This window comes from Zonotrichia leucophrys, chromosome 10 (genome assembly GCF_028769735.1).
Source record: "Zonotrichia leucophrys gambelii isolate GWCS_2022_RI chromosome 10, RI_Zleu_2.0, whole genome shotgun sequence".
NCBI classification, from domain to species: Eukaryota; Metazoa; Chordata; class Aves; order Passeriformes; family Passerellidae; genus Zonotrichia; species Zonotrichia leucophrys.
This window is the reverse complement of record NC_088180.1, coordinates 6,357,499-6,373,316: the sequence shown is the minus strand read 5'-3', so window position 1 is coordinate 6,373,316 and position 15,818 is coordinate 6,357,499. Positions and strand designations below refer to the sequence as shown.

The following is a 15,818-nucleotide window of genomic DNA, read 5'->3' as shown; positions in this document are numbered from 1 at the left end:
GCTGGGAGGAGAACGTCCCTTGTCACAGCAGCACCGTGTGCCAGTGCCACCGGTGCACCAGCAAAGGATTAGGAACTCCCAGCTACCCCAGGAAAAAGCAGGAAGAGATGCTTGCAAAGCCAACAGTCACAGCAGAGCAAACAATGGCCAGCAGTCTGGTACAGCTCAGGATAGAATTAGGCATTTTTAGCTCTTCTGCAATAGATTTTCATCAGGTTTACACTGCTCCTCCATAGCAGGAGGCTCATGCTTCCTGCTCCACCAGGACCAATCAATTCCAAAAAGGCACCTTACTTCAGTCTACTCAAGTCCTGCAGGATACACAAAAATCAGCCAGGATCCCCTCAAAAACTGAATACACAAATTGCCCTACTCTGAGAAGCTATTTTTGCTTTTCCACTGCAAAGACCAGAATGTTTTTGTAGGAAACTTTGGTTTGCTGAACCTAGCAATTACTAACCAATATAGCAGTTCCCAGTGTATACTTGAGGGGAAGCACTGAAAAAGGCTTTGCAGACTACCAACAACGGAGCATCAAGTCCTGGAAACATGACTGCAAGTAAGGCACAGTTTTCAAATGGAGAAAATAAATCCAGCTGAAGTAATTCTGTTCTTAGTGGATGTACTATATTTTAATTGGCCAAGTCAAATATTTGTTTGCTTGGATTCAGCCAATTCAGAATTCAAGAACAAATAAAATTTACAAGTGAAGTGGGATATTTCATGGTACAGAAGCTACAGGTAACAAAATCATACTTAATAATACATCAGCTTTCACTGTAGCCAAATTTTAATTCAAATTATGGTAGGAAAGATATCAGAAGTTTCCTGACAGGAGTAGTGTATTCATTTAAACTGCTCTCATAAAAATTGCACTATCAAGAGTCAACCAAAAATACAGAAGTACGATAAAAGGGTCTAATATAACTATGGATTCCCATGACTCATTATTTTTTCCTAGATGATTGCTTCCTATCATTGATTCCTTCAAAAACAATCTATATTTAGCTAGACAGCAGAAATAATTACACAAAATCCATGTTTCTTTTGCCTCATCAGAAGATACCATAGATTCATCTACTACTTCAGACTATGTAGACAGCTTATACCTCTGTGCTCTGAAAGCAAGAATGGGTGGGCTTGTAGCTTTATATCCTTTCTGGAATGAATCTACCCACGCTTTTAATTCCCCATTTAATTTACCTGTAGTATGACTGTTTTCAGTTACTGTTATAAATACTTATGCACATTTCTCTTTCTTTAGGAATATACTGAATACAGGTGGGTATCAGTACAGGAAAAAAATTATTTCAGAATTAATAAATGGACAAAACAAACGCTCCTCAAATAGTGAAAGAATAAACAAATACTTAAAAGTATGCACTTGCTTTGAGTCCCATGAAATAGCTTTTAAGATTAGGTTTAACAAAAGTTCTCCTTTAATATGCCTCATGTTAGCAAAAGAAGTGTTTTCTGGTTCATACATCACAAACCTGCAGTAAGGCCAAAACCCAAGCGACCAGGAGGTGAACGGTGTGTGCCAGAAGCAGCACAACAGCTCACAGATGTTCACAATACCCAGGTAAACTCCTGCCCTCAGAATGTTCCTGCTTCCCCTCAGAGCAGCAGCACTTCCACACCAAAGAGCTACCAAAGAGCCCAGGGCTCACAGTGCCAGGGACTCCAAATGTGCTGGCAGCATAAAGCACACTTTGCATCTGCACACTTCTTCACAAAGCTGTGAATAACACAGGGTTGGAAGTTATTGCAAAAGCAAATTTGGAAGCACTTAGGCATTTGTGCAGACTTGTATCCTTCAAGGCAGGGAAAAAAAACCAAAACAAAACAAGATGAGACAAGTTCTTGACTACTGCTTGGCACTGCAAATACATTACTAACAAGAGGCTCCAATTTCCATCTTTCTGTATTTCTGCTATTAGCAATATCCAGCTCAAAGCACAGGAAAAGACATCAATCACTGCAAAAGATAACAGTGTGCATTGGTAAACTGCCTAGAATTAAAGCCTCACAAATGTTGTGGAATGTCAGACTGAAAACAGAAGACTGTCCTAGGGTGCAAGATCAAACACCAGGCAGCAAATTTTATAAGACACAAGCAGGAAAGACTTTAAAGCTGTTGAAAACATTTTGCTGGCTTTAGAGGGTATCAGGCTGCATTGTTCAGACTTGAGTATGACTTCAACACTTAAATTAGACAAGGCTGACCAAGAAGTGGTTACAGACTCAGGCTCAGCTGATGACAGTGATTCAGTGAGTGGTTCTGAGCTGGCACAGAAAAAAAGCCCCACACTTCCTTTACAGGGACAAGTGCAGCAAGTCACTACGAGACTGCTAATCCTCCTTGAAGGATGCCAACAAAAACCTCTCATTTAGACTTCACATTGCTGAAAAAAGCATGAAAATAGCTTCTAGAAGCACATGTTTTTGCAAAAACTATTTATGTCCCCTTTTGTTGAAGAAGTCTAAAGAAAAACATCTATCATCACTCCATCCCAAAGCCACTGCACCGATCCCCTGGAAGCCAGAAGTGGCTTTCACCAGACACTTCTGGCAGCTGAAAAATCACACACATGACAGCAGAGCAGAGCACCAGACCTATTTTATAATTCTTCTGCCACTTCCAGGACACTGTTGATCAGAAGTATACTCAAGATCTGCTAAAGTCTGGCTTTAACTTTCAAGTTCACATTTAGTGATGTTAACATAACTTATATGTTAACAGATAAGCCTTTGTACTTTAAAAGCACCTGTAAGTCGGCTTCCCAACAGGCATCACTTCTGATAGCTCTGACTCATGCTCCAATTGCCAACACTGCTTTCCTTGTCAGCTCTCACATTGGTTTTGTTTAAAGAAGTATTTTCAGTTTCAACTAAAAAAAATTAAATTCAGAATTTCATAAAAATTACACTTTATAATTTATGAACCCAATCCATGAATGATTTTAGTATCAATTAAATGCTGCTGTGTCTTTGCAAAAGAACCTCAACCATCCTTCTTCCTAGGCTGTTTACATTACAGAATCTTGGGTTTAGATGTACTTGCTTGTGTAGAGGACACCATCAAACCCCAAAGCCATTTACACATTTATATGAAGCACATTTAACAGAAGGGGCAGAAAACGCCTGTGAGGTTCAGTGTGTGGAAAAGCTGTAGACCAAGACACCTTTTCTGATCACAGCAGTGAGTCAGTCAAGCAGAGAGAACAGATCCCATACACTGCCAGGACTTGACTGCACACCTGGTGTCCCCAGGGGCAGTCACAGTTCTGAAGAAGTGAGGGAGGAAAGCAGTAGGTGGAGGATAGGAAAGCTAGGAGATGAGGATGAGTCAGGAGGAGTGACAACCGTACTTCCTGGGCAGGACAGTAACTGGCATCTCAGGAATGTGGGAAGGGAGTAGGAGATGGGAAAGACTGAATCGAGCCCAGGAAGGTCTGACTAAATTACAGCTCCTCACACCCAAGCTGCCCCAGGAGTGCCACGGGAGGCTGAGATGAACGTCTGAGCAAGTCCTCAGAGACAGCTCTCAGTTCTCATCTGAAGAGAGAAAATTCCTGTTTACTTCCTGCCATATTTCTCTGATGTTTACAAACACTTTTACAGACATAGTAGAAATGATAAAAGCCAAACACACTAGATCTATCCAGAGTCCTCTGACTACAGCAGTTCCAAAAGTCAGCAGGCACCCCATACACCTGAACACTTCCCCATACAGAGCAGTACAAACATCTACTCCAATCAGAGCTGAAAACAATGCTGGTCGATTGCTAGGGACCAGCAGCAACCAGAAAAGCTCCCTGGCAGACCATAGGTAGTGAAGAAGTGAATGGCCTCCAACAGATGAGAAAATGTCTGAGAGAGTCTTTATATGATTTTCCCTCAAAGTTTCAGCCTTTTGTGCTGAGGTAAACTTTCCTGCTTTTATTCATGGTGAGAGTTTAGATAGTACAAAGTGGCTTGATTCAAAGAGCTACCAGAAATGCATGCCAACCCTTTCTTACCAAAGCCTATGCCTGGATTTCTGTGCTTACAGAGGAACCAAAATATTTTCCAAATCCTTATTTTTGTAGCACACACATATACACACTCCTCCCAGTTCCAAAAACTGCTTCAATTTTACTGCTTCTAGTCTAGCACGGTTAACTCCCAGAACAAAACCCTTGTCAATTAGGTGCAAAATCCCTTTCTAACACAGTTCTTAATGCCTTTCAGTAGCCACACAACACTTAGATCTAGAATGCAGCTTCCTAAAAAAAGCAGACTGAAGGATTGCATTACAAGAGTGCTTTACAAAACTGAAAAGGAAAGCAGATGAATTTATCATTTATAAGCCATTTATTGTGGCAATAACCAGAACTAAAGGTAAGCAAAAGCCTGACAACTTGCAGGCCAGGCCCAGGCTGGCCTCCATCAGCAGAACTCCAATGATCTGTGTCTGAACTCCTCAGGAAACTCAGTGCCAGAGTTAGCCTGGCAAAGTAAGCGCTGGGACCCCAAGAGGAAGAACATCTATCTTCTTCCTCCCCTCCTCATCACAACATGCAGCAACTAAGTAAGGCTTTATTAAAGCAAAGGATTCTTCTGGGACTCTGAAGATGTTTATTTACATGTTCTACACATTAGTATTATTAATGCATACATGCACAGTATATTAGAATACAAATCCACACACGCAGGAATTTCATACTCCTGATGCTGAAATTAGGAATACCAAAACTTTTGCTCTTCATAATATACTTTGGATAGAGCAAGGCATGACCATTTAGATCAATGACACTTTTAGACTAACTGCTACAACTGAGAAGAGAATATACTGATATTTATGAAGTCAAATTAATTTAAATTATTACAAAAGGTGATAATAACAGTTCTGTAAAGAGATGTACAACTTTTTACTGTTTTGAGCAATGTAGCAAGCATACTTTCCATGTTAAGATGGGAACATTACTAAGATTTTACTGAAAACTCATAAAAGTTTAACATTCCATGTGCTAACCATGACAAAACTCGTTTTAACTTCACCCATGCCACATGTGCAGCAATGCCTTAAGAACAAGGCAGTGAGACTGGTGAATGTTATTCCTTTAAGTTAAAAAAAGTGGCTGTGAATAATTTGTTTAAACTACTAAGAGCATTGCCATCCCATTTCCTTCACAATTAGTTATGTATGTAGAAAGAAAAAAACATATCTGGAAGGCAAAAGAGTTGATGAGAAAATTACTTAAGATCTACATACATACATAATCACAGGTTCAGTTTTCAACTGAACTGCAAAAGTTGTATTTGAGTAACATTCTGCATACATTAGTGTCTTCTGAAAAATGCTCTAACATACACAATATATCCATAATCATTCCAGAGATCTAAACTAGAAACAAAAACAAGCATGCACACAATGCAAGCCTAAACAAAACACATCAACTACTGTGTTTTAGTATATTTTATATATAAGCCAGAAAGAAACATCATCTAGCTGAAAGATTTTCCATTCAATGCACCTCTAGCCATAACGCAAAGCACATGCTGTTACCCTCCCTAGGATCCCACACTTGGCAGAAAGCAAGGTTTGAGCTGAGGCTGCTGTCTGCAGCACCAGACAGAAAAGCACCCCTCACATACAGAAGCATCACTGTCTTGCCTGTGACTCCCCTGCAGGAAAAAGAGACTTAACAGAGTATAAGGTCCCAGTTCCCATCACACACATTATTTCAGGACCAAATCCTAAAGGCCAGCAAGCCCCCTCAGGCTAATCCAGTCAGTCATGCAGACTTTCACAGGCACTACATGGAGTCAAGACATCCTCAGTTTCTTGCTGGACTGGACTATAAACATCTGCCCTCTTCTGATGTCAGGAATGTGGGGCTATAAAAATGTTTCCTTTTAAAAAACAGCCTTCTGTCCTTGCTGAAGTGATGGAACCAAGAAGAACCAAGTACACCCAGATAAAATGCACATACTAACTGCAGTGTTACAGAAAATTTCTTAGCACTGAAATACTGGTTAAAGGTAACCTGGGAACACATTCGTTTTTTTAACATAAGTACATTAGACAACTCTGGCTTGCTCAACAACTTGTGAGCTAATCCAGACACTGCTGATCCTGCTTTCTCTTGGGAGCTTTTCCTTCTCTGCCCAACAAATTGGTACAAAACCTCAGCAGAAGTTCTCTGGAACAGAGATTTTGCAAAAGCAGGCAAAGTTGATCACTGATGGATTGTGCTGGGACGGAGCATTTATTTGATTTTTGTGGTTGGCTTATTTTCTAAATATAGCAGCAGTTTATGTCTCAGAACATACTTGCTGATTGACATTCAAAGTTTTAGCCTTAGAAGAGTCAAAGCCAGCTGACAGTACTCAGGGGAACAATCTTTCCCTGAAGACTCAAGAGCTACTTTTAAATGAAAGGTCCAAGATAATTTTTGTAATGTGGTACAGACTCTCTATCCAATTCCAGATCCTCCAATGCATCTCCATGAACTACCCCATGACATGAGGTTCTAATTCACAGTATAACATAACATGGCATAAAGTTCAGCTGACTTTCCTGCTTCCCTTTCCAGCAAGTTCCAGCTTAATTTCACCATGAGGCTTCCTGAATATTATGGATAGAGTCCTTCACTGGAGTGGGACTACTTGGCACTGACATAATACCCAGTTTTTGAAGACTTAAAACCTTCAGCTAAGCTGTTGGAGGGTTTTAGGATTTTTTTAAATTTTGAATTTAAAACATTGAAACACAAAGCCAACAAAATGGATGCATTTCAAGAGAAAAATTTCAAGCTGCCAGATGTTCCTTAGTCTTGTCAGTTTTACTACAGTTCTGCCCCTCTGTTGCTCATTCCCACCTTGTACTGCCATGTACAGCCATGGAACAGCTCACCCATTCCATGCTGGCAGATCTCCTCCTGAAACCACCCTGTTAATGTGGCACAGATATCGACCTGGATAAAAAATAAACCAGCCCAAAGGAGCAGACATGTTGCTAAGTGCAGAGAGCTTCACAGGGTGCCAGCTGAGCTGGGTGGGGCAGTGCACCATGGCAGGCACTGGCCAAGGCACCAGAGAGTGACAGAGCAGTGACACCAGATCTGCTCTGCTTGGTCAGGTGGCCCCAGAAGCACCAAGAGCACCTGGGTCAGTGGCAGCTCGGCACCCTGCACTGGGGACCCTGTCAAACAGGAAAGGGTCACTCTGAGGGCTACAGTGAAGAAGATAAGGCAGAAACGACTCGATTTAGAAAACACAAAACACTTGTAACATTCAGCTTCTTTCACCCTCCAGACATCAAAATTGTTAAGACAAAAATAAGGGGAATAATGGGAGTTTTTTATACAGCACAGAGAATGAGTATAAAGTTTCAGGATATTAGTAATATGATTCATTTTCATCAGCAGTCATTCTAAGTCCTGCCAGGTAATCCTTCTGCCAACTAAGTTACAAAATACTACCCTCTAATGACTATTAAACAATGGTTTGGGCAAAATTATTTGGAAAAGCAGCACTTTCAAAAACATTATTTTCTAGTTCTGTGGTAATAATTACTTACCAATAATCTAAAAATGCAATTCATATAATTTTGAGATAATACAGTGAAAAACTACTTCAGTATTAAATTAAAAGTTGGGGAACAATTGTCTGAATACATCCTTAAAAAGTGTATCTTGTGGAAGAAAGTAATTACCTTATTTTGATAAAGTAAATCTCCCAGACTATGCTGCCAGTTAGTTATGTGTATTTACAGAAACTACTTTGATTAAAACCTTCCATTAAAAAGGAATTAATGGACTCCACAGCAGATCAACTAACAGACTGATCTGGAAGTATTACTGGTAACAGGCAGACGAACGTGAAGCACCTGCAACAAAGACTTCCAACCCCATTTAACGTGTCAGCAGTGTAAGCAATGACCCAGCCTCTTGCTAACCGATATGTGCCACAGGTGTCTGCCACACAGCAGGTTCTTGAGAAGCAAAGATTAAGGCTAACGATTTGATCTGAATCACCTGGCAAAACAATCAACCCCCAGGGAACAGAAGCACCTATCTTATTCAAAGTTCCTTACCAAAACCAGGTTTATAAGACATAGTTGGTATCATTATCCCTGATTTCAAGAGATGTTTTAGCTCCCTAACTTCTGCAATGCTTGATTTAAAGCAAAGATCTTGCTCCACGTAAATGTAACCAGGTACAACTTCACTTGCCTCAGGAAGTCAAAGCAGAGGCAATGGCAATAAGAAAGGCATCCTTGAAAAGGTATTGGGAGTGAAGCTCTGAATACACAAGAACTAGGCCGGTCAGTCTAGTTTCAATCTCAACCTTAGTTAAGCTTTAGCAAAAATACTGCACAAGTTTTTCAAGTATCTTAACACTCAGATCTTTAGTACTCTGCTTTAGAACAGAGTAAATTTTTAAGTAAATTACTTCCTTAAAAGTTATGGATTTTAGCCTAGTTTATTACCACATAGGATTCCTTGCTACTTGTTCTTAGTTCTTGTGTAACAGGTAGACAATATTTGGGTTACCTCAGGATGAAAGCTATTATCAATCATCAGGAGGCAATTACTAAAAACGAAGCAGGTTCACCTGCGAACCTCAATGTTCCCTCAGTCCAGCACTGAAGATGTTTTCCTGACATCGCGTCCCCTCGTGACACTCAGCAGCGCACAGCCCAGCAGCGGCGGTGCCCAGCTCCGGGGTTCGGGAGCCGCCTGTGCAGCACACCTGAGCGAGCGCTCCCGCCGCCGGACCGGGCACCGGAGCGACCCCGGCAGCGCGGGGCCGGGCTACGGCTCTGCCCGCCGAGAGCCCTCGGGCAGCGCCCCCTGAACCAGAGGCGTCACCTGTTGTTGTACTACTCCCGTTCCCCTGCCAGGGGATTGCTCCTACCCTAGGACACCAACATCCAAAACCTTCAGAAGTCAAGCGGCGGGAGAGGGCGGCAGCCGCGGCTGGCGCACCACAGGCGGCGCCGGCCCTGCCCGCGCCCCGCGATGGGACGGGCGGGCTCGGGACGAGACTGAAGGCACCGACCCGGGTCCGCAGGGCCGGCAGCCACTAGCCCTCGCCAAGTGCCTGGCATGGCCCGGCTTCCCACAGGCCGGCGCTGTTACACAACCGCTCCCCGGCCAGGAGCGGGACACGGAGCGCTGCCGCGGCCCCTTCCCGGCACCGCGCGAGGGGACGCAGGGGGACGCGACAGCCGCCCTCCCGCCGCCCGTGCCCCGCGGGCCCCGGCCCCCCCACAGCTGCCCCCGCCCCGCTCAGCCCCCTGCCGAGCTCTCCGCTCACCATCGCTGCGCTGCCCGCGGCTCTGCCCAGACACGCCGGCGCCCCGGGACGGAGGGACGGGCGGGCGGAGGGGAGGGGGCAGCAGCTCCGCCCTCCCGCGCGCGCAGCTCCCGGCGGGGCGGGGCCGGGGCGGGCAGCGGCGCGGGGCAGGGGCCGGGGCGGGCAGCGGCGCGTTGCAGGGGCCGGCGTTGCAGTGTGAGGGCCGGAGGGGGCGAGGGGCCGGCACCGGGACTGCCCCGCGCCGCCAGTGTGTCCATAAATGGAGAACTCGCCGTGGGGCAGCCAATGGCCGCACGCCGGGACGTCATTCCCTGAGGGAATCCCGGCGCGCGGGGCTCGCGCGCTCCGGCCCAGGGCCCGAACGGCCGCTGCTCCTGGAGCGCCCCGGGATGAGCGCCGGGAGAAGCTCCCCCTCACAGCGCTGACACGCCTTCAGCCGGCGGGGGACCAGCGTGCTGCGTGCGCTGCCCTCCTCCCGCGTACCCGCAGAGCTAAGGTGCTGCTATCCCTGGAAACACTGGGAAGCAGGACGCATCTTGTCCCGGGGGGGATGCTGAAACAGTTCCTACAGGCATCTCACAGACGCGGAACAGCCCAGGCGCCTGCAGGCAGCCGGCATCTGCTGCACGATGCTCAGCTCGTTCTCACCAGAACACAGCCAGCACAACTTCAGGGGCTGCGATTTCTAAGCGATCAAACCAATAAACCCGCCCGAAGCTGGCTACTGTAGTCCTGTTAACAAACGTTTCACCTCAGGCTTGAAGCCCTGCTGTTTGTTCTAATGGGTTTCTAATGCCACTTCTAAGCCAGAATATAAATCAAATGGAAACAACATAATGTAACAATCATAACAACAGCCAGACCCCGAGTCATATGTTGATACTGCTTCCAAACCACTTTGAAAACCACTCATAATGGGTAAAGATCCTGGGTTTCGTCAATAGATTGCACCGGGATTTAGTTTATTTCTGATTAAAGAGAAGGGCAGTTATTGGAAAAAAATAGGGAGTAGTTTATACACAATATACATACTTGATTTTCATTGTTTTTATGAACAAGATAAAGACTTGTGTCCACACTGATTTAGAGATTAGGCATGAGCAGATTTACTTGTGGTTTTCTGGAGGAGAACACTGCTCTGACTGCTCAGAGCCAGGTGCTGGTTGTGCAGCCAGATCTGCCAGAGCCGAGGAAGGACAGTGCTGTTCAGCATGTGGCTTTGTCCTCACAGGTGTGATGGGGTGCAGACATTAAACACATGGCTGAGCGAGTGTTACAAACTCAAACCACCCTGATGTGCACAACACAGAAATGGGACAAAACTCCAACTACCTGCCCCCTCTCATGTCCCAGGGTCTTTGGTGTCTTGGATGAAACACAACAGTCTTTTGGGCATGTTTCATCCTTGGTTTTGAAGAATAAACAAAACATTTCTCAGCTCAGCTGAGCTTGTACTGTATAATTACTGATCATGTGAAGCTTAGGATTTCCATAGTGGATTGCTTGGATGTTGGCTGACATTGATAGGAGAGGTAGGTAATATTTTCATTGCGAAAATAGCTGGGTAGCAAACATGACCTGCAACAGCTATTAAAGCAAAAATATATTTGATAGTCCTAATAGAACTTCACATGAGATAGGTTTCACACTTTGATTATCTACAGAAGGTGAGTACAGCAGTTTTATGGAACTGGAACAAAAATAATTTGCCTAGTATTTCATTTGGACATAGAAATGTTACATAAAATTGAGGCTGATAAAATGCAGTTAAAACAGTCCTGCAAGAGTCCAGAGGGTGTATGTATATTGGGCCAACAGAAGATAGAAAATCCATACAGGTTTTGTAGGTTTTTCTATTTGCTTTGGATGTGGGTTAATTTTCTCAAGATACGTATATTCATATTTATGTGTGTTTTCATACATAGAAACATCTTTATAACAAGTCATGAATAACAAGAACCAAGGTTGTGGAAGAATAGCTAAAAAGTGCATCCACACATGCCAGCTAACCAAGAAACTGGTCCTGGGTTCACTGAAACAAATGTGAACTACTGGGTCCATCTACTTTACATGGACTGCAGGATAACTTTGAACGAAATTTCCAGAGCTGAAAGAACCAGTGCTGTGCATCTGCATGAACCTTTGCTAAGCACTGGGTGGACCAAGCACAGTCTAATTCACAATAAACTCTTTTCATGCTTTTAACATTCTGCTTATTTTAATGATAAACATCTAATTCCCAAGCTGCCTGTATTAACTGAATGATACTTATTCAACATCCTTGCTCATAAGCACGGGAAAGCATTTCCCCTTGAATGTCAGTGGTGGTGTACCTGAATGGTCTGCATGCCTGGGCTCCTCCAGCCCAGAATGTGCAATTCATCCCTGAGAAAGGCAGAACCCACGTTTTCATATTGAGGAGTTCCAGCAGAGTAAAGAGGAATGTCACAGCACATGGCACAGTTGAGACAGCCACAATACACAGAGCATCCCCATGCCACTTCAGCAGGCTTCAAGCACTCACCCATACACAGTGACACCTCACCTCATCAGAAGGCTTCAGGCCTCTGCCCATACAGAGGAACATTGCTGCAGAAGGCTGCAGATCCCTGCTCTCTGTTGTTCTTTAGCCCAGCCTTTTATCCCCTCCTGTTGATGCACTGCACCTGAGTGCCCTCTGTGCCCTCTGGTGTTGGTCAGTGCCCCTGGGCACTCCCTGGCTCATTGCTGGCAGTGCTGCTCCCCTGCTGCTCACAGCTGTGCCCACTGGGGATGAGGCTCAGCCCCACTCCCAATCACCACAGACTGTGCACCTACAGAGGAACCCCTGTACTTTCAAATGATGCACAAAACTTAGAAGTGGTGACATTTCTATCAAAACATTAGTATGGACAGGATACCTCTCAAAGACCTAACTTAAAAAGATTTAAGAAAAATTCCCTGTATCAAGAAGTCCCATCAGTTTTTTTCAGTACATGTATTGTCTGACAGTCTGTCTGGTTAGTAACACCTACAGCTCATGCACAGAAGTGCTAACATCAAGAATTATTTTGAGGATATTTTCTAGCTGCAAACAGTTGCACTGCTTGATTCTCCTGATATTGATCAGCAGTGCCAAGCTTTGGGGAAATATTTCACTGAAGCTTCACTTCAGTGTCTCAGGAGGTTTATTAGCTTAGCATTTGGGACTTGCAGGGGTTGGTCCAGGCTCAGCACTCACTGACTACTGGGTGCAGCTGGCAACTCACACGTGCCTTTCCACCTACCCATTGCCTGAGCAACACTGTGTGCCACCACCAAACAGGGATCAGCCTGGTGCTAAACTGTGCAAAGACTAAACTGACTGAAAAAAGAGCAAGGTCTTTATCTTTGGAAAAGCCACAGAATAAAGCTTTCCCTCGCTCTCTATTCCAAAAACATTATTGTGGCTTGAGAAAGAAATAACTCTTATGACAAGTCAGTGAATCTGGAAAAGATTAGAAATTGTAATGAAATAAGCACTGCTCTCACTGCATTCTAACTGGCTAAAAATGACAGCAAAGGGGAAAAAAAGGAATCAGAGCTTTTCTCTTACTTAAAGACTATATTTGAAATTAGTTTTGTAGGTCACATATTTGTCTTCTGTTGACCACAACAATTTAATTAATAATTTAATTAATGCTTGAAAGCTATTAAAATAAGGCTTAATACCCTTAGCAACACATCATTCTTTTGGTTAGAAAACCACATAATCTGGTATTCCTTACAAAGATGAAGGACTTGTGTAATAGGGAAACAAATTATATTAGATTAAGAAAACTTTGAAAATTTAGTGTAGTCTTATCCTGAATTTGCCTTCCAAAGAATAAAGACACTTCTGATTGTAACATTTTCTTCTAAAATGTAGATGGTTACACTTTGCCTTCAGTTGCACTTGAAGCATGAAGAATTCTACTTACAAGAAATAAAAAATGGATTCAGCAATTTCTTCTTGTGAAATATAGGGAGGGAGAAACAAAATAGCATGTATAAAACAAAGGCAGAATTTTATGACTTAAAATGTGATGAAATCAGTAATTGGGACAGGTTGGAAAATAGTATAATCATTGTAGCCTTCTTTAACTCTTTGTGCCTAATAGAATTTCTTCTTTCCTCTCTGTTGTTGGTCTCAAATGAGAGCAGCATTTCTGTTCAGAAAACAAGCCCTTAACGTGTTCAACGTGTCCATCTGAATACCACTGGAATAAAAAGTACAGTAACAGTCACCAGCTCTTTTACATCCACTGCTTGGTTTGAGGCTTTTTGAGGAAAAACAGCACGTGGCTCTTTCACTCTGGATCTGATTAAGAGAAGCCTCAGACATAAGAGATGCTTAGAATTCAGGAAGTTGAATTTTTCTCCGACTGCAAACCAAAACGTATGAATAATGCTGTTATTTGCAGGGCTGGTATAAACCTGGAAGAAATCCACAAAGACGTGGGAACCGAGGAGTTCTGCCTCCTGTGTTCCTGCCACTGAATGCAGCTGAGCCATGTACCTTCACAACAACAAAATTACAAGGAGGTGTTTTTTTTCTCTCAGAGGGAGATTTTTTGCAACATTACACAAGCTTTTAAGATGAAAACATTATGCTATGATGGGCAACCTGATCCAGCATCAAAATCAGCCTTGCTCTGAGCAGGGAGTTGGACTATGTTCCCTCTGAGATCCCTTCCAGCCTAAATTGATCTGTTCTGTACTTCTGTGATTGGATAAGTGGGGCTCAATTAATGAGTGAGACAGTTGAAGACTCCAGAATAAATTAATATTCTTGATGTTGTGCCTTGATAAAATGATTATGATATGAATTTTCCTTTAAGAAAATAAATCTCTATGTTTCATATGAATTACACTGAAGATGTAATGATATAAAATACAATCGTTTAGTACTGCTTTAGTTAGAAATATCAAGAAAGTGATAGAAGTACAAAAAATCATTGTCTCTGATAACACAAGATGAAAAGAGCATCAGTATGGGTCAAACCTAAGACCATTCACCTCAAATCCTGGTGGTGTGGAAAGACTGTAAGAACAGACAAGAATTTACATGCCCCGTCCCTATCTCTTGGCCCGCACTGTTGCCAGAGAAGGGCGAGAGGGAGAAAGCAGGCATGAGCTACATTTTAATGTTATTTTCAAGACTGCAGTAGGAGGTACAAATGTTATGTTTTTAACTTCAAATATCTTCAGTTTATTTGCTTTAACTAACAATTTGCTTTCAAGCCCTACTCTGCAGACATACATACTCAAGAAAACACTGGGCAAGGGGCTCCGAGCAAGGAAAAACCTCTAGACAGGTGCACAAAAGCTACACAGGGACATGAAGTTAGTCTAGATATTTGCCAGCTCAGGGACTACAGCTGTGTACATCAGGAAACTAGAGCAAGGTCAGCAGAGGCCAGTGAGATGGTTGGAGCTGGATCCCTGAGGATGCAGGGCTTGCTTAGCCTGGTGAGAGCAGGCTTTGAGGGACCTGGCAGGGCCCTCCAGTATCTGTGATGAAGTCACCAAGATGGCAAATTCAGACTCTTCATAGTGGCACATTATGGGAAGACAACAGATGTAAACAGGAGAGGTTCAGATTAGGTATAAAGAAAATGTTCTTTCCTCAGCAGCCAACAAGCATGAGAACAGGCTATCCACCAAAGCTGGACAGTCTCCATCCTTGGAGGTTTTCGAGAGTAGGCTGGGTAAAACCCTGAACAAAACCCTGCATTTGGCCTCATCGATCACCTCAGCTGGAGCAGGAGGTTGGACAAGGATTCTCCTGGGGTTCATTCTAAGCTGAATTATCCTACAGTCTTTTGACTCCAGTTCACAGTTTTCAAAGCACCTATGGCATGTTTTCTCTCTGGCCTGATCCTTTGATGTGGGAACTACTTTAAAATAAATAGGTCAACCACAGTGTGGATTTAGACCTCACCTTGCTTTTTACAATAGTGTGCATGGTGTAATCCTTTTATCCTTCACAGCTACCAAATCCTTAGTCTTGCAATGGTTTTCCTATGCAACAGTATGCGATGTTGCATAGATTTTAACTAAAATCAGAGACAATCTGCTATTTCAGAGTGAGCTGGTGCAGTAAGTTCTTCTCAGATTCCACTTACATTTTGTTTACCCAAGGTGGTCGTATCAAAGTCCAAGGAATGACACAAGCAGGAAACAAAAGTGAACGCAGACACACCCTCTGTGGACTTTGTTTTTCCAGTAATACTTTCTCTTAGCTGACACGCCTCTGCTGTGCAAGCAGATGGATCTTATTTGCTGTGATATATGAAGTTTCACTGAAGCTGCATGTTAGCTCTTGTTTGAAAATGTAACATGGAAACTTTATAAACAAGAATAATATTTGTCATTGATTTTAATAATGTGTTCTGACAGGATTTGATATATGCTCTGGAAAAACCCATGTTTTCCGTCATACTTTCGGCTCCTCTGCACCACCAGAAACTCAGAGTCACGGCTGTTCGTCACCACCGAACTTTGTCTGG

General features: G+C 43.4%; 1 protein-coding gene across 2 annotated transcripts in view; it reads right to left on the bottom strand.

The window, feature by feature from the left end:
- MYO1E (myosin IE) overlaps window positions 1-9,432 on the bottom strand; it is a 76,657-nt gene extending 67,225 nt beyond the window's left edge. For both annotated transcript variants that reach the window (XR_010441556.1, XM_064722103.1), the window contains exon 1: window positions 9,310-9,432. Coding sequence is in view for 1 of the 2 variants with exons in the window: in XM_064722103.1 (XP_064578173.1) it covers window positions 9,310-9,312 (3 nt within the window). In the remaining variant the exon portion in view is untranslated. The remainder of the gene's footprint in view (window positions 1-9,309) is intronic.
- Between the last annotated feature and the right edge of the window lie 6,386 nt (window positions 9,433-15,818).